At 39.4% G+C, this 19,180-nt stretch overlaps 2 protein-coding genes across 3 annotated transcripts; one reads left to right on the plus strand and one right to left on the minus strand.

Moving 5' to 3' along the window:
- Nucleotides 1–235: 235 nt before the first annotated feature.
- On the plus strand, nucleotides 236–11,599 carry RhoGAPp190 (Rho GTPase-activating protein 190). Of its 2 annotated transcripts, XM_014357510.2 has the most exons (22): nucleotides 236–533; nucleotides 1,561–1,786; nucleotides 1,860–2,158; nucleotides 2,240–2,836; nucleotides 2,924–3,240; nucleotides 3,312–3,521; nucleotides 3,819–3,830; nucleotides 4,145–4,447; nucleotides 4,520–5,113; nucleotides 5,197–5,367; nucleotides 5,436–5,687; nucleotides 5,767–5,945; nucleotides 6,018–6,201; nucleotides 6,323–6,531; nucleotides 6,704–7,008; nucleotides 7,108–7,228; nucleotides 7,295–7,567; nucleotides 7,634–8,341; nucleotides 8,422–8,553; nucleotides 8,800–8,850; nucleotides 9,070–9,166; nucleotides 9,259–11,599. In XM_014357510.2, the coding sequence occupies exons 3-22, from the start codon at nucleotides 1,997–1,999 to the stop codon at nucleotides 9,455–9,457; spliced, it is 5,076 nt and encodes a 1,691-aa protein (XP_014212996.2). In that variant the 5' UTR covers nucleotides 236–533; nucleotides 1,561–1,786; nucleotides 1,860–1,996; the 3' UTR covers nucleotides 9,458–11,599. The 2 variants fall into 2 exon arrangements, with proteins under 2 accessions (XP_014212996.2, XP_089451652.1); XM_089595526.1 differs by lacking the exon at nucleotides 3,819–3,830 and having other exon boundaries at nucleotides 6,341–6,531; nucleotides 6,677–7,008.
- A 5,411-nt stretch (nucleotides 11,600–17,010) lies between these two features.
- Nucleotides 17,011–18,766, minus strand: LOC106646358 (zinc carboxypeptidase-like). The gene is made up of 7 exons (XM_023392026.2): nucleotides 18,620–18,766; nucleotides 18,049–18,527; nucleotides 17,913–17,964; nucleotides 17,756–17,843; nucleotides 17,469–17,671; nucleotides 17,316–17,400; nucleotides 17,011–17,233 (listed from the first exon to the last, which is right to left on the minus strand). Exons 1-7 carry the CDS (start codon nucleotides 18,764–18,766, stop codon nucleotides 17,034–17,036), a joined length of 1,254 nt encoding a protein of 417 aa, XP_023247794.2. The 3' UTR covers nucleotides 17,011–17,033.
- Nucleotides 18,767–19,180: the final 414 nt, after the last annotated feature.

Below are 19,180 nucleotides of genomic sequence, written 5' to 3' on the forward strand. Positions count from 1 at the left end.
TCGCATAAAAATCCACCAACCAACTAAAAATTGAACATTGGAATAACGAAAGCGACCTTATCGTTTTATGTTATGTATAAAAAGTTACGTATACCTACGTTGAAAACAGTGTGAGTCAGAGTGTTGTTTTTTTTTTTTTTTTTTTTTATCATCGGAGTGACATTTTACTTATCGTCAACATAAGGTCGCAGAGACGAGCCGTTTAGTATATAACCGCGGTGTAGCTCTCCGGGGGGGCTTGGCTGCTGCGCTGCATATAACATCCTGAGAGAGCCCGTGCGATAGTGAAAGCGCCGGTGTCACGCGTATATATTTATCTGCGCGTACGCGAAAATGTGTCTATGTGTGTATCAAGCGCGACGCTACAGCTAGGCTACTCTGGCAGGAAGTCTTCAACCCCTTTGGGGGTTACATCGCACCTATATAGGGTTGCTGGCCGGGATATGAGAGCCAACTGCCTGTGTGCTGCGCAAGCGGATGGGGCTGGAGAGTTTTTGTGCTGATGCGCGCTGAGGAATCTTGATGAACAAAAGGTGAGGACCGAGGAGTCGAGGAGGAGGACGACGAGAGTTGTACAGATATCCTTTGTGTGTCTCGGAGGATTTTCTCGACTTTGCGGGGGATGTGTGTGTGGGTGGTGCTGTCTGTGTCTTTTGAGCGTGTAGGTTTTTTGTAGTACAAGCCAACTCCAGAAGTCCAGACTCCTGGGCAGGCGAATGGTGTGTGTTTTTCTTGGGACTAGACGACGTGCTTCGGGGCGTCTATTTACGTGTGCCGTGGAGATGATTGATCGGGGGGTACCGGGGTGGTATGTGTGCGATTGCGACAGAGAGAACAACGACGAATGCACCAGGTTCATTCAGTCCTGCTCTATGAATTACATGCATGGTACTCGTGAATGGTGATTAAGAGGCATTTTTATGATTAATAACCAGGTAGGATTTTCCAAAAGTTAATTTTTACTTTAATGACACTTCTTTGATGCCATTTTGTGTTTGTTTGTTTTTTTGTTTGTGAGATGACACCTTGAAAGTTCTGTCATGGGTATATGTTCTGTTGTTAACATGGTTTATAATTTCGTAAAATATTTTAACTTTTTTTTTTGATGATATAAAAACGATCTGCAAGGTATAGTCAACATTGTTGGTTTTGAGTTTTAAAGAGCATGACTCATGACGTAGATATAGCTTGAAGTGTGAAATTTTTCAGGTGTGAAGGTGAACATTTAAGAGGCATTTGCTAATTGCTGCTGGTTAAACATAGTTTCTGACAATACTTTTTAACACGTGTAAATATATTCTAAACATTGTGGTACATTGATTTTTTTTCTTCAAGCATTTACTCTTGTACACAAATTAAATTTTGATTGACTCAGACAGGACATCATTAGCGAATTTTATAACTCAACACAGTAGACTTTAAGCATTAAAATAGCCTTTACGAGCCAATAAATATTTGACAAAAGATTTGATGATAAAACAACTATATAAGTCTATAGAATTTAGTGTAACATTGCAGTATCATTATAAATTGTTACATCATACGTTTGTTTATTTTCAGATACCCAGTGCCATTTTAGAAGAAAAACATTGCTGTGCTCAAGAATATCAAATAATATTCTTTGCAACTGAATGTGATATAAACTCTAAAGTAATATTTGTACTTTACAAGTAATTTTTGTACTCCACTGAAATGTTTAGCTTAACTTGACTGTGATGTCATTATTAAGTTCAGCCTTATGTGACAGACAAAATGTTACCAAAAAAAGTCAGTAAAGCTCTGAAAGGTGGGTTGGAAACCGTTTTGATTATGCTCTTTTGAAAAAAACAAAAAATTTCTTCTTTCGTTTTTCGTTTTAGAGCAACGCAGCAATGATATCCAAAGTCAGCGAAATCCAGGAGCCACCGAAGTGAAATGCAAAAGTGTCTACTGAACATCGAGCCTGAGTTTAGATCATTGGAAAGTAGCATTAGCTCGAAAGGAGCAGTTGATAAAAATGGCTCGCAAGAACGAGAACTTGAAGAGCATCAACGTTGCGGTGGTCGGATTGTCTGGCAACGAAGGCTCCGTAGGCGTTGGCAAGTCCTGCCTGTGTAATCGCTTCATGCGCTCACATAGTGACGACTACAGTGTAGATCACATATCTGTACTGTCACAGGTATAATTCTCTCTGATGATCCATTTACTTGAAAAAATTTTTATTGTCTTCATTTTACTTATGGAAATTGGTTTTTTACAGTCTGACTTCAGTGGTCGGGTAGTGAACAATGACCACTTTTTATATTGGGGTGAAGTCGTGAAGCCAATGGAGGACGGTTCGACAGATTATTCGTTCCAAGTCATTGAGCATACAGAGTTCATTGATGACTCGTCATTCCAACCGTTCAAAGGTGGGAAGATGGAGCCGTATTACAAGCGCTGTGCTGCCACTAAAATTACGAGCGCCGAGAAGCTCATGTACATCTGCAAGAATCAGTTGGGTATCGAGAAAGAATACGAGCAGAAAGTTCTTCCCGATGGCAAATTGAATATCGACGGCTTCTTGTGTGTGTTTGACGTGAGCGCCGTGCCCAATAGGTCGGTGGAAAAACAGATTGATTATGTGGTGAACATTTTGAACAACCTCATGAAAACAAAGAAGCCGATCGTTTTGGTGACGACAAAGAACGACGACGCAAATGAGCAGTACGTCAAGGAAGCTGAAAAGCTGGTCATGAGGAAGGAATATAAAGGCTCGATTCTGATGGTCGAGACATCCGCGCACGAGAATATTAACGTAGATCTCGCTTTCATGACTATAGCTCAGTTCGTCGATAAAACAAAGTTGCGCACAAAGGTACGTTTCAAACTCTCAATGAAACATTTTGTGTATACGACCAATTGTAAAAATTGAAGTATTGATTTTTGTTTGTACTCTCAACAGATTTTACCGTTCACTGAAGCAGCACGTCAGCGCAAAGAGCTCATGGATGCATCAACAGAATCGCTTCAGAGGCTCATACGCATTCACGTACAGGATTATCGAGCAATCTGGTCCCAGGCGTCAAAAAAGCTTGCTCAACACAGGGAGTTTACGACGTTCGTCGATCTATTCGGTATAGACGCTACGCAGCGGCTATTCCGCCGGCATATAAAAAAACTCAAGGATGAGCAAGTGGCTAAAAAGATATCAGGCTACCTTGAATTGTTGCCCGACATTTTGCACGAGATTAGTCCGGATCCTGCAAATTTAATTAACGAGTAAATAATAGTTTTTTGGAGTGATTTTTTTTTTGAGCCCTGTGTAAAAATTAAATTTTTTGTTGTTGCAGGGAATGGTCAAACGTCCAACAGTTCATCAAAGAACATCCTGACTTTGATCGTTACTTTTATGAGTGTCCAGAAGACATACCTTGGATTGATTACGATTTTGGCGAGAACAATACATCAAAAATACCGTACGATGTATTAGAGACGCCCGAGGCTGAGACAGTATTTAAGAATCATGTAAATGCATTGCAGCAAGAGCAACGGCGACTTGAGTGAGTAGTCATTGATTTTTCCTTACTAGGTGCTATAAACAATAGAAATTGAAGCGAATCTTATTTTAATGCGCACATAGTGTTTACGCGTAGATACTAGGGTGTGCTGTAGCTTTTACTAACCATTGGTTTTATTGAATTTATTATGGCTGAAAGTCAAACGATTAAATTTATTAGTACACCTTTCCTCGAAATTTTCTCGTTTGATGTAATTAAAAGTTATTTTGCTGGCAAAGGATTATATTTGCAGCATACTAATGCTTTTGCTTTATTCTGGGTGGCGTCTTTCTTTTGAAGACTTCCAAAAAGGTAACTACACGCTAATTTATCGCTATTAGTTGTTAGTACCTTCAAACTTTTCTTCCTGCACTGGGGGCTTATGTGTTTGGCTTGGATCAGTTACATAGTATGACAAATTAATTTTTTTTTTTTTAGTTTAATTTTATATTTACTGCAATAACACACATACATACATGTACATACACTTATAATTCAAAAATCATGCACATGACAATCAATCACGGGGTAACCAAGTAAATGTTTTTGAGAAAAAAAAAAAAATTTTAAAAAGCTCTTTCACAGCGAAAAATAGTTTAAAAGCATGACATTTTTGTTCATCGTAGGTGGAAAAAACAGTTCAAGCAACTACTCGAAGAGACAGGTTACGTTACTCCTGGCAAGCAATTATCCGAGGTGCGGGTGCTATTCATGGGACGTGAGTGCTTCGAGGCACTGTCACAACACGATTGCCAAGAAATTTATGATCAGCATCAAAAAGAAATTATCGAGAAAGCCAAGCACAATTTTCAGGAATTATTATTGGAGCACGCCGATTTGTTTTATCATTACAAAAGTATTGCTCCCACTGGCACAATCACACAAGATGACATCAAAGAAATTATCGACGCTCTAATCGACGATTTCAGGTAAATCGTCACTTAAGTACATCGAATAACGGTAAGTAGTGTGGATTGACATTATTTTTTTTTAATTTTCAGGTACAAAGCCCTGGATAGATTAGATCAAGACAGAAAGTTAATGCTCTTTCAGCATTTAGGCTTTGTCCATTGTCCTATCCGCGAGCACTGTCCAGCCTTTCCCAATTGCATGGATCCGTTGATCGAACGAATCTTGGGAACCAAAGCTCACAGGCCGTCCTCGTGGAATCACAGCAGTCAGTGGCAATTGAGTTCAGAAAACAACCAACTTAATCTTGTGATATTGGGTGGTAGTGGGTTGAGCGAGGAGTTCGCTCGTGAGATTCGCTCCCAGACTGAGGACGACGAGGTGGAAATCGACTGCCAATTGTACACACTAGGTTACCGCGTGATCGACGGCGACGTCGGACTGCCCCACAATTCCTTTACCACCTCCGACTTTCTGCCTCATGGTTCCTTTTGCATATACTCGAACGAAGAGACGTATGAGTACGTCCGTTCTTCGTTGGAGAAGACGTTGCTCTCGAATTTAGAACAAGAAGATCGACTACCCTTCCAGGGTTTGCCGATTGTTATTCTGTTCGTTCCGGATTCGCACACTGACGAGCTCGAAGCCATGAGGCTTCGGGAGGAAGGGCAAAACCTGTCCGACAGGTAACTACTTGTAAAATAAAAAAAAAAATAATAATAATTCTAAGGCTTTGAGGACTGCACATCTATATAAATGCTTGTTTCAGTCTGCAATGTCCATTTATTGACGTAGCCCTCGAAGATCTTGAACAGGATAAGAGATTCCCATCGTCGTTGGTTAAAGAAGCTCTTCAACAGCTCGTCCAAGCGATCAACCATAGAGCTGGTTTTCTTAATATTTACCAAAGCGTCATAGAGTGCTTGGAACCAGATATCAGGTAAATTACACTTTTCGAAATACTCTCGTTTCACAATGTTACAAAAATGGTTTTTCATAATTTTCCAGAATAATCATGTGTATGTTCTGCGGGGACCCATATTCGGTTGAGAACGTGCTCGCTCCATTGTTGAGCCATCAGTGTTGTTTCCTGAGTAGCGAGCGCTCTATTGTTTTGGAAACTTTCCTCGGTGACTCGAAGCGTCGCGTCGAGGTCACGATATCGAGTTTTCACGGGGCAAATGCTTTTAGAGATGAGCTCGTGCACGGTTTCATACTTGTTTATTCTACCAAAAGAAAAGCTTCCTTGGCCACGTTAAAGTACGTTCGCATTACATGGACTAATTATCTTTGATTCCTAGTTTGGTTTTTCTATATCGCTCATCATTTCATCTTGCAGCGCTTTTTCGCACAACATTCCAAACCTGCCGATTCAGATAATGGCAGTGACCGACAGCGGAGGTGCTAATGCATTTTTTACAAATGACCTAAGCCATCATCTTATTACCGAAGGAAATGCCACGGCTGATAAGCTTCAGGCTCACTTTATGACCTCGTCATCATCCTGCCAACAAAAAAGTACATCATTTCCACTCCGTCTAATTTCATGTGACAATATTCGATTTAAAAAAATCAATGTGTTTTTATTAGCGGCCTTCTATACGCCATTCTTCAAGGAGGTGTGGGACAAAAAGCCAGAGATCGAGCAGGCTTTTAATATGGAAGAACCTGGGAATCTCAATGACAGTGGTGAAGGCACTCTCGAATATTCAGCTCTGCATCCTATGCCACCACCTCGGCACGAAAGCTACCACCTGCAAACACCCGATGACGGGTAAGTTAGTACTCTCTTGTCTTTTAACTTTCATTTTTCCTTGGACTCTCCTATCTTTGACAATATGGTTCCTCTGTCTTTTTGAACTTTACTGTAATCTCCCTCGTCTAACGTGAAGTAGTATGTCGGTAACTTTCAGAAGTGGCTCAGAATCGTACGAACAGTTGACGCCCGACGGTGAATTGGGCGAAGGTGGCCTGAACGAGCATTTTGTCGACAATCGGGCGACTCCAAGCGACGATAGCGATATTTACAGCCAAGTTGACTATCATCGCGAAGAACGAGATCGGGACTACGGTCGAGGTGGCGACATCACTAGCAAGCTGTCTGGTACGACATAGCGTAAAATTCTTTATTTCAATAATCAAACCATTTGATGCATCATAAATCACTTAACATAAATGCCAAAGCCAATACTTGTCAAACGATACTACAACAAACATTTGTTTTTCTTTCTCCCCTGCCATGCGAAAAGCAATGAAGCACTTTCGCACGGTTTCAGGCTGGGTGAAAGACACCTTCATGCACCAGCAGCAGCAACAGGACGGTGTGACAAACAGTTACTCTCATCGCGCTTTCACAACGGGTAGACGCAACATACCCCAGACTAAGTCTAGACCCAAGGGAAACAGCCAAACTCTCATAAAACAGCAGCCCGGTAAAATCAATTCTAAAGATTTCGCCAACGTGTCGGAAGTGATATCGCGTATGGCTATTGGGGAAAAGGATGAGCATGGCAAAATGAGTCTGGGACATGCGCCCTTGGCTACACCCGAGATGGTTGATCTTGGCTCTGAATACGCACAAGTGAGTTTAAACTTGTTTGAATGGTTTTTTTTTTTTTTTTTTTTTTTTTTTTTTTTTATGAACGGTGTTGTGTTAAATTTTATAATTGTCCTCGTCCAGGTCAAAGATGTTGTACCAAATCTATATTCCCACTACGATGGGGACTATGTGTACACCCTGGTACACGATTCTCTGAATAATAAATCAAAAATGCGACACAGAAAAGATAAGGGCCACCCTTGTAAGTGTCTTTGCACAAATGATTGAAAGAAAAAACTGGTAATTAATGTTTGAAAATTTATTTCAGACTCTCCCTCGACGGCCTATAGTGATTCAGACTCTGAGTGGAGTTCATTGGAGCGCCAAAGGATAGCAGAGGCATTGGGAAAACTAAACAATAAAAAGATCTCGTCGCACAAACGCACGCGTAAAAAGCGAACCGCCATACCGGTCGCGACTCCCAAGGTGCCGTCGTTGTCCGGCATATCAGGAGGAGGCGGGCCACTTACCGATGGTATTATCGGTCTTAATTACAGTGTAAAAGACGATAAAAGCTGGCGAGTTGATTCCACTGAGCGAGGTAAACTTGAAAACGCTTAATAGTTTGAAGTTACAGATATTTAAATTGTCATTTTGAAATTTACAGTGTCGAGTGAAACTCCAGACAGTTCGGAGTCAAGCGACCAGGAGCAATCTAGATCTCGAAGCAAACAGCATGCGAAGCAGTATCCGGTGGCCCCGACGACGAATCCACGCAAAAATAAATTCGGTAATTCTCTGCCACCCCAGCACTTGGCCTCAAGTCTCCAGCATCCATTCAACCTGAAACACGTAACTCAAGAAATGTTCAGCACGATGTCAGCAAAACAGCGAGGCCTCACGGGCGAGAACAACTTCCTACCCGATGATGAATCTAGTTTAGACGTGTCGTCCCCCCGTGAAATCAATTCACCAAGTTTTGGTCTACTTACCAAGAGCAAGGATGGACAAGATAAATTGACGCGGAAACGGGACAAACAAAAGGCCAAAGAAGACGAGAAAATAGAGAAACGCAGACTGAAAGAGGAGAAATTAAAGAAGCACGCGGAAAAAGAGCGCGAGCGTGAGAAAAAGAAGCAAGAAAAAACGAAGCAGACTAAGCAGGCCTCGGGCGGTGGTAACATTAACATGGCGCTTCAGCCTATGTCTCAAACGCTGATCGAAGATTTTGCTCAAAGTGATACGAATCCCATTCCGTTGTTCCTCGAGAAGTGCGTTAGATTTATCGAGGATGAAGGGCTCGATTCCGAGGGTATATACAGGGTGCCTGGTAATCGCGCCCACGTCGAATTGTTGTTCCAAAAGTTTGAAGAAGGTAAATAATTTTCGCGTTTCGTTGATTTAAATGATACAAAGTAATCCGGTCGATGGATACTAAAAAGTGATATTTCGTAGATGGCAACGTAGACATACACTCTTTGGACATTCCTGTTAACGCCGTTGCCACGGCACTGAAAGATTTCTTCTCAAAGAGGCTACCACCCCTTATCGATAAAGATAGTATGAGCCAGCTTGAGGATATATCGGGTAAGTTGTTGTTTTTACAAGGCACGCTTTTTTTTTACTCATCTCATTATTGAATGATTATTCTTTTATTTATACAAAGTAATTATCTAGGCTGCGCTGCAATATTTTAGATATTATTTTCTTAATTAGCAGAGTGCTGTTTAATTTCGCACTTTTTCTTTTTTTTTTTAATGCATACATTAAAATCAACTAGCAAAGATTTATTTTGACAATTGTCGTTTTGTTCTTTTTTTTTTATATGAAAAGGTGCACGTGGTATCAGCAAACCGATGTCCGCGACATGCATGAATATGGAAGGTTGGTTTTCTTTAATTTAGTTGTTATTTCAAACACGTACTTAAGGCGGTAGATATGCATCAAAATATATAAAAAAAAAAAAAATCGAATAGTGTAGTTGTTTATTTTTTCATTCACGTATCCACCACCTTAATTATGAACTTGGCGCGCTCGTTGGCTTTCGATGTCGCAAATAACGTTTTGTTTCTCCACTTTCCTCTGCGACTGCTGCGTTTCTAGATCGAAGCGGCAGGCTGCTGGCTCTACGCATGATGCTGAACAAACTCAACGTTGTCAACTTTGACGTTCTAAAATTTGTATTCCAGCACTTTGTCAAGTGAGTATTTTAACACATGCAGTTTTAAAAGTGATTTTTATTTACGAGGAAAGTGATTTTATTCTCACTTCACTTTTTTTTTTATCTTTCAGAGTGGCCGAGAACTGCAAACTGAACAGTATGGACAGCAAAAATTTGGCGATTTGCTGGTGGCCGACGTTGTTACCAATTACCTTTGAGGATCTTGGAAAGTTCGAGGCGATGAGGCCTTACCTCGAAGACGTGGTCCAGACGATGATTGATCAGTACCCATTCCTCTTCTGCGGCAAGGAGGCCATCGTCATGGTTTAGGTTACTTGATTTTTTTTTCACCCAAATATTGTTTTTCTTGGTATAACCATCTCCCTACAAAATGACCCAACCAAAAGGTTTTGAGTTAGAACAGAAACTTAGTCTGTAATGTTTTAAACGTATTTCGTTCGATGTTTTTATCTCACGTGCGAAACAAATATTTTATTATATTTTTTTAACCGTCCTGCTAAGTTTTTTCTTTCCATGTGAGACTTATAAGGCAGGGTTATTGTACCAAAAAAACAGTTTTACCTCATTTTTTTTTTTTTTTTATTTTATAATCAATGAGGAAGAAAAAGATGACAGTGGATTTTTATCAGGTGTACTTTTAGCTCATCGTCTGTCGAGAGTAAAAGATTTTTAGGTAGCATTTTAAATATATACAAATACATGTGTGTATATAAATATTTATCAGCTGGCGTGATTCAGTCAATAGAATTGTTATTAATTGGATGGGTGCCCGATAACTACTCCATATACCGATTGGATTGTGTTGGTTGGCTTCATTCACTCGGTATTTTATGTGTATAATACGATGAATTATACCAAAAGAAGAAGAGACGAAAAATAATATTCGTGATGAAAGAAATGAGAAATTACAATGATCCAATGTGAGACACTAACGATTTTTAACGTGAAAGCTTCTTAAGATGATGAAGTGAAAGAGGAACGAGTAAACAAAAGATGTAGGATTGAAGCGACGCTTAATTGTTATACTTTCGATGAAACGGAAAGAATATCGCGCCATAATCATTCCACGGTTAGTTAGTGCCATGTCGAAAAAAAAAAAAAAAAAAAATCCTAAATCCGAGCATTCCCACTCTTCATCTATTACGAAAAAGAGCGAACGTAAGTGAAGAAGCGTTTGTATACTCGCTAGTAAGTCATACGTACCTAAGGAGTATTAAGAGAAAACAAAATAATAATCGTTACGTGTGAAGATGCGACAATTAGTCCCCCCCCACAGCCCTCTCGCTTTTAATATTTTATTATTTGACGGTCCGTCCCTTTCTAATCTCCTTTTTGTGTTCTTTTACAAGTACTTGAATTAGTCAAGGAAGCCATGGCAAAAAATATTTAGTTAAATGTCGTTGTATTGAGTTTCGTCCCTCCCCTATTCTCGAGGAAATAATCGTTAATAAATAATAAGAAGGACTACAACGAATTTAAATAAATATTTTTTTGGTGCATTCTCACTTTGAAGATTTGTATATCACGTTTAATACGATATATAGGTGCACGAAAATTCTTCGTGCCATTGAAAAATAGGGAAGGCACATTAACTTCCCTAGCGGATATTTTTTGTTCGTGTTTCTACAGTGTTTTACACCAAGATGATACCAAGAGCAAGCACAAGCATATATTGAATAAATAAATAAATAAAAAAAAAAAAAATTTAATAATAAAAAAAAAGAAAAACGTTTTTCATGAACAATATTAACGATAAAGGGAGCCAGACGTAAGTGTAATATTCAGCGACTGCCGGTAGACCTCCGCGGATTTTATACATTCGTACGTAACGTTTACACAATTTATTAAGTGTCGGAAGCTGTTGGAGGATGATTAATAAATACAAATAAAATATAAGTGTAACACACTAATAAGAATAATAGCAAGCAAGAGCCTAAGAGAGGATCGAGTCCCGCGCAGGTGTTTTTTTTCATATATATCTATAGGATTTTCCGGGGGGAAGGAGGATACAACAAACATCATCCATTTTCGTATATATATGATATATACCCATACGTACGACAGAGCTGGGCTGAATCTTCGTGGTAAGATTGCTTAAGGAGAGAAGGATATATCCGAGGGGAAGAATCCGAGACCATAGCAAACTGATTTATTTTTTGTTTTTATTTCTTTCCGTCCCCGAAACCGTGTGCGGGCAGGAATCTTTATTCTATGAACGTGTTATTATTTTTTTTTGTCGTAATTTTAATTTTTATCTCAAAGCAACAACCCTTAGTTAGGTAATTATCATTGACGGTCGTATAAAATAATTTTTTCGAGGATTATATGATTGTTTTTTTTTTTTTTTTTTTTTTTTTTTTTTTTTTTTTTTTTTTTTTTTTTTTTTTTTTTTTTTTTATAGCGCGTAATAAAACAAGGGAATCGTTTTTTTTCCTGCCGTAATTTATTTTAGCATCCTTAGTTTGAATTAATACAAATAAATGAATATATATATATTTTATATTTAAGAATTGTACAAATTGATTTTGTTCATACGAATTAATAAGTCGCACGTGGATGATGTGTATATTTCTTTTTTTATCGACTGATATGTTAGTGCTACTTTTGGCGGTAACATTTATTTAAGAAAAAAAAAAAAAAAAACTTTATACATATACTTTTTAAGCAAAGAACAACGTTAGTGATTTTAATTAACAATTGTAAAAATATTATTTTAAGTTATTTCATCCATTTTATTTTAATTTTCCAATACATTTTAAACGCACGAGACTTTTCTTTGTTATTGAAAAAATACCAAAATACACGACGAGTTGAACAAAAAAATTGTATTAAAAAATCAATCATTCACTGCTACGTTTTAATTTAACGATCATAATAAATAACCCATGTGATTTTACTCGGCTTCTTTAAGCAAAGCGAGAGACTAGCTAAGCAAATAAATAAAATAACCTACCCGCGCGTAAAATAAGCGACGAGATTTTGGAGGAACCTCGAAGTCAGATGCTTTTTGTACAAGTGATACACATTTTTTCGCGAGAGAAGCTAAGAGATACTTGTAGTGAGGGCCTTTGGCTTGTTTTTTCTAAAAAAAAAAAAAAAAAATAAGTAAAATAGAAAAAAAAAAAAAAAATAAAAAGTAATCAAGAGACGCATACGAGGAGGATAACAATGAAGGCGTATCTTCGTATATTTGTATTGTATGTTTCTCTATTCCTAAACGGCCGTGAGATCGGCGTCTTTTTCTTAAAATGCATCAATGTGTGGGCCTAAATACTTTTTGAAAACGACGAAGGAGGCGTTTTTTGGGAATCGAGGATCGCGAACTTGGTGCGAGGCTGTTCCGCTTTGAATTGGGTCTTTGATGAGTCCGAAAGATTTGCGAGCGTCGTAGAGTGCGCGCGCGTGTTTTTACAATCTAAAATTTTCATCTAGTGAATTGCTGGTGTTTCGATTTTCAGTTTTATGTCAGCGAGTCGGTTTTGGTGCCAAAAACTTGAAGGTGACTGCTATTTTTCGCGCAACACGAACTTGACGTTTCATTGCCATTAATATATCACATTACAACGAAACTAATTACACGTTTTGTAAGTAATGCCAATGCAATGTGGGCCTCCGGAGTCTTTCGGACTTTGATGGACGAAATTTATTCAACAATACCAATCGCACAAAGAAAACCTGTCACTTTTAACTTTTTATAGCCTGTAACGATATAATCAATAATTATTGATAAGGAAAAATATACACGAATTCATAGTGGAACGGTTGTTTAGTACCAAAGGACGTGAAAAAAAAAAAAAAAAAAAAAAAAAAAAAACCGTGATCAAGCGGATTCGTTCGACGAGCGAAAATTTTTAGGCGACCATTGAATAACTTTTGAAAAATCGAGCAAAAAACGCACTTTTTTCCGTCTCTGTATAAATAAACAAAGAAGCAAGAAAACGATGAAAAACAAAGAGAAAAAAAAACAAGCGACGAGAGAGAGAGAGAGAGCGCGAGTGCACTGGGAAATTTTGTTAAAATGAGGTGATAACGGCAGTGAAGATGATGCGGGAGTTGGGTGCGAAAAATGTATTGTGTGCGAATGAGCGAGAGAGAACAAATTTATGTGTATATATATATTCAATTAAATTTATGTGCGAAGAAGATACTCGAGGATCCAGGGGAGACGTATGTTCTTTATACACAACGTTTTATCATTGTATAACTGTGGGCTCTTGCATCGTACAATTTTTCGGTAATGTAACTTGTATAATTTAACATATACTTGCATTTCGCTTGTGTTTTTTTTTTTTTCAGTAAAACCCTAATTGTCACAAATGTATTTATGCAAACGTGAAATGTTGCATATCAGTGCGATCATACAAGTCTTTGTTTTGTACCCGATCACGATACGTTTTGGTAGTGGAGTGGAGTGAGAAAATTTTTTTAATGTATCGAAAAAAAAAACAAAAACAAGTAATCGATTCAATGTTGCAATATTGTACTGTTGCCGAGATTTTCGTATTTAGATTGTAAGTAGGCTCTTAAGCGACACAAAAGTAAACTAAAATAATAACGATGAATAACATGAAGACACGTGTAAAATATTTGCGAGGGCTGCCATTTTTCCAAGGTGCATTTTATATAATAATAATGATAACCTTTTTCCGTTTTTCGAAGCAAATTTTTCAATTTTTTACACATAACTAAATAACATAAATAATATCGTATACAATAAAGAAAAGAAAAAAAAGCCGAGTTTCCAGGTCGCCTAAAAGTGTCAATACTAATAAGAAATAATGTGACAAGGGGAAAAGAAGCCTCCGAAAATCATTGTATATGCGAAGATTTTGAAAAATCAGTCAATTCGTATATATATTTAAAACCGAAAGAATAAAAGAGCACAATGTTAAGAGCGAAAATGAAAAAAAAAAAATAACAATAATAATAATATTAGTAATAAACGATCTCCCACGTCTCTCGCGCGACGCTCGGTCGCAGTAAAAAAAAGAAAAAAGAAAAAAAAAGAAAAAAAAAAGAAAATGGTAATGAAGTGAAGAGGATTCAAACGTAATTTAAATGAAGCAAAATAACAAAAAAAAATGGCGCTTTTTCATGTGTATATATTGTTGCTTGCGTTCCGCCGCTCTTAATATGTATATCGCGGTTTTTCCAAATGAGATGAAAGTGACGAGAAGAACCAGAAACACAAAGATTATTAGCGAAAGCCGATTATTATATTGCGTGTGTGTGAGTGATTCTTGCGGGATTGAGACATTGTAATGGTTTGGTCGAGCTAACGCGTGCATTAAAAAAAAATGACTTTTATTATATACACGTAATTGAATTCGTGTTATTTAATTTCAGACCCGTCCTTTTAAGCTTTTTTAAAAAATCGTAAGCTGGAAAAGCGACACGATGTAAAAAAGATTTTTTTTTAACGATTTTAGCATTGCTCATTGAATTTTTTTTATACATGTTTGCAAATATTGTAATGCAACATGAGCTTTTTTTCTTTTTTTTTAAAAAAAAAGCAAAAAAAAAACAGGAAACATAGGCTGCGCGATTGAATGGTGCACACGCAAGAAGATAAAGATGGAAACGGTCAGGTGTGGAGTGTGAAAGTGTGTGTGCGAGAGATACACATCACAAAAAAGTATTGGTGTCCAAGAAGTATTTAAAAATAAAAATCGTCTTTATGTACAATTTCAATTTGCAATGCGTCTTTATTTCTACCCTCTAAACCCAACTATCTACTTATAAGTATACTTGATTTCTTTGTTACTTTACCGATTTCTAATCCTATACTCCCCTATGGCTCTCTCGATAAAAATCTCCTCACCATCACCTGCAAATGATGTCTAAATTACCCAATATTTGCGTTGTTTCGTATACTTTTACTCCACCTTTGTTTTTCCTCAAATATACCAGATCACGTGTTCCAAGTCCAAATAAAGTATCCAAGCGTATATAGTCTTGTTTGAGGCCTCGCGGGTCGAATAATTTATCCCTCAAGCAGATCAAACACGCGCGTTGAATTGACCAGGAAAATTGAAATGACAAACAAAATCGATAAAACCGAAGCTTTTACGTAAGTTCGGAATCATCAAAATCGATCGGCTGAAAACGACACATCAACGAAACACGTTTTTCGAAAAAATTTATTTTTCACCGACACCAAGCTACATATACGAGACGCAAAATGTGAAACGGTGCGCGCGGAGCTTCGCTTTTCAAATTTCCGCCGGATAGCTGCGGGTAGCCCACCCGCCGAGCGATACGAATTTTAAATCCCGCCACTTCCGGTGACACTAAATCCTCGGATTGTAAGCATCGGCTCCCTTTTTTCGCGCGCAGCGTCAATGTTGTGTACACGTGTAGCAACCAGCCAACAAAACTTCTCGCGATGGAAAAAAAAAAAAAAAAAAAAATCACCGAGAAAGGTACTTTTATCGTTTTTTTTTTTTTTTCCCTATTCGCTTATCAGCAGCGATTTGCGCAAGTGTATACATTACCATTCTACGCGCGCGAGCCGAGTGGTTGAAAGTTTATCAAGTGCGTGTACGTGCGTCGGATGGACTTACCATTGCCCGCGAAATCGATAGAGCGATCGAGGTGCCACCGGGCACATTGTAGGTCAAACGGGTATCCTTGTGCTGTCCACCATCGCCGAGTTGTATCATTTACCACGAGAGAGAAAAAAAAAAAAAAAACTTCAGTTCCACTCTCAAAAGTATGGAATCGAGGTGGGCGAAAAAAAAATGTAGGCCAAAATGAAGTTGGACGAAGAAACGCGTGTGGTGGAAGTCGGTCCGCGAGGAAATCGAAGGAAAATGGGTATTAGGCGGTGACTCGACGCTCAATCAAAAAAGTTTTCCTCTTCCGCGAGACGACTGCTCCTGGAAAGTTTGCAAGATTCCAGTATCTACTGGAGCAAAACTGCAGATCCAGCCAACTCTGTGATAATTTGTTTGGCTTGATTTCGTATCGAGATCCATTTTTTGGTCGTCATCTTGTGGAGCGTGCACTGAAACGACGACGTTTTCAACTCCCCTACACGCTGCCCTCGTCTGAGGTACTTGTGCCTCGACGCGACGACACCAAAAAAAAATGAAAAAAAAAAAAAAAAAAAAAAAAAAACGTCATCACGAACATTGTCGCAAAACTAGAAAGGGGTGAGAACGTCGGCGTGTTCATTAGCGACGTTGGTAAAAGGGGACGAAAATCGCGAGAAGAAAACACAACAGCCACTTGACTCTACTCCTCGTTGCGGCTGTTTTACTTTTGTCCCGAGTCTTCGTTGTACGTGACTGCATTTCTTCTTCTTTTTTCCTTTTTTTTTTTTTGTTCGCTCTACAATATTGTAAAACATATTCGTCACAGCCAACTTGGTGTATATCGTTGCTATTGACTACAGCATATTGCGAGGTGGCCTGAGATTTAGATAGGAAAATGGTAAAAACACTTATTTACAGACTATTTTCAGAAAATGTCAAAGTACGGCTCAAATATCAGAAGGAGACAAAGCACCTTGAGAAAAGATGAACGTTGTCTTTGTATCCAGGCAAGAGTTTTTTTTTTTTTTTTGCTCGCTGAGCAGCTACGAAACAAAAACAATGTAATGATCGAAAAATGTATAGCAATCGGTAAGTAAAATTTCAAGTGAACGTCACATGACATGCCCCCAAACAACCACGTATTATATATACACTTATTTTTCAGAGTATTACCAGCACACGAAAACGATCATAAACGCACAATCGGATTATTGCAGGATATGGTTGGATCAAAATACAGGCACCGATCGGAAAAATGGCACCACAGTAGACTTTAAATTACTGTATTTAGCTTAAATATTCATAACACGAGTAAATAAAAAAAAAAAAACAACAACAACAAAAATAATTTAAGGCTTGGGGTAGCCGATTTTCTTGGCCTCGTTGAACATGGCGACGAGCGAGTCGAGCACCTCCTCGCTGTTGGGCACGATCTGATCCGCCGGGAGTAAGAAACCATGACGCCCCTTGTCCCGGAACTCGTACGTAAAGGCCAGAGGTATCTTGAGGGCACCCTTCGCGTAGTCTATCGAGCTGCCGCTAGCTTTGTCTGGAACCGAGTAAATACACATATTATACACACACGCACACGAACATGGTCAGTCAAGAGTAGACGAAGAGAAAACACGTACATATGGTCTCGGCGATGTTGCCGTAGGAGTACTTGGTGCCGTACCTCCTGGAAAGAGAATTGACCGCCTTGGCGCTGATGGCGTACTGAAAACACACCACAATCATAAACGAGACAGTCGCACACTAGGACTAGAGAATTGCAGAAAACTCACCAGCTCGTCGTAGTTCTCCAGGTGGGCAGTGGTGTGTCCGTAGGGGAAGAGGAGCAGCTGGGAGTAACTGTGGAACGATATGTACGCAAATACCCTGTGGCTCACGGACTTTAGGTACTCGGACAGGGTTTTCATCTCGATCTCCGAGAAGGGGTGCTTACCCGCGTACGTTTCCTTGCACGCCTGATTACTAGCACCCGCCACTGTAACCAACCACGCATATAGTCTTCATATATTTTTCTTTTTTTTTTTTTTTTTTTTTTTTTTTTTTATTGTTTACGGCTTACCCATCCACTTGTAGTCCCAGTTCCGGTTAGCGTCGACTCCCTTGCAAAAGTCGCTCTTCCCCGAGCGCGTCTTCCGCCACAGCCGATCCTACAGCCACAATGCATTTTAAAATCACATGTACACAAGAGAATGGGGTAAGTAGGAGTGAGAGCTTACGTATTTGTGGGTGTAGACGTATCCATCGGGATTGACGGAGGGCACGATGTACCTGCACACACACACACACACACACACGCTTGTTATGTTATTAACTTGGGGGTAAAAAATGGACGTTGTATGTATAGGTTGTTACCAGTCGTAGGCTTCGGCGAGCCCCCTGACGTCGGGGTCCTGGCTGTTGAGCAGGGCGTTGGCGACGTAGGTGGCGGTTGCCGGTGTGATCCACTCCCTCGCGTGGATCCCGGCCTCGATGAATATGGCCGATCTGTTGGGCCCGTGGCTGATCATCACGCCCCTTAGCTCCCGGCCCTCGTAGCTCTTGCCGGCCACTATCGGCTCCACCTTGTCGGGGTGCTTGTCGGCGAGGTGTGCCAGGTACCCGTGGATCTCCTCGATGGTCTTGTAGCTCTCAAAGTCGTACCCACTCGCGGTTGAGTAGCGACCGATCGACCGGAGCTTCTCGCCGTCTATCAGACTCTGCACGTTGTCTATGTATACCTCGTGCTCGAGCTCGTGGACGTCCAGGTACTCGGTGATCTGGGAGCCTTTGCTCGGCGGGACCATCAGGTCCACCGGGTGGTCCACGTAGCTGGGGCCCCGCCAGAACTCCAACTGATAGCCGAGAGTGAGTATTTTTTTTTTCTTTCTTTTTTTTTTTTTTTCATCTCATTAACGGGGGTGTAGGAAATAATGTGTATACACACCGATTTCTCGTGGTTTTCGAGCTCGCCGAGGAGTTCCAGCTGCCGGTTGTTCCTCGGGGTGATTCGGAGGACCTTGAAGTTCTCGTAGCTGGCCTGCTCGGCCGCCACGAGGGCCACGAGGGCAAAGATCGTTGCTGCTCTCAGCATTTTCTGTACAAAGGAAAAAACAACAACAAAAGGTATCAATTTTCACGCGATATTGGCAAAATGCGTACTAGTTGCTGAATTAGTTGAAAAATTGTTTAACCAGATCTGTTGTTGATTGTTGACTAATGATCTATTGTACAAAAACGATTGATAACGATTAAAATGAACTTATACGAGTCAATAAACTCTTACTATTCTATAATTTTCCAAATAGTGGGTAACGTTGCATGAATACAACTATAAAAAAAAAATTACTCTCTATTTGCGAGATATTATTGACTCCGACTGATGACTTGATTTTTCTCGATTTTACATTTCGCGTCAATATCTGTATAATAGAAATGTCTCGTTTTTTCTGGGTTATTGTGTATTGTTTCGATGATTTTAGAAAAGTATTACTCGAGTGTATATGTA

The sequence above is a fragment of the Copidosoma floridanum genome, unplaced genomic scaffold, assembly GCF_036245765.1.
Source record: "Copidosoma floridanum isolate Cflo_tuat_1 unplaced genomic scaffold, Cflo_Japanese_pri ptg000025l, whole genome shotgun sequence".
Lineage (NCBI taxonomy): Eukaryota > Metazoa > Arthropoda > Insecta > Hymenoptera > Encyrtidae > Copidosoma > Copidosoma floridanum.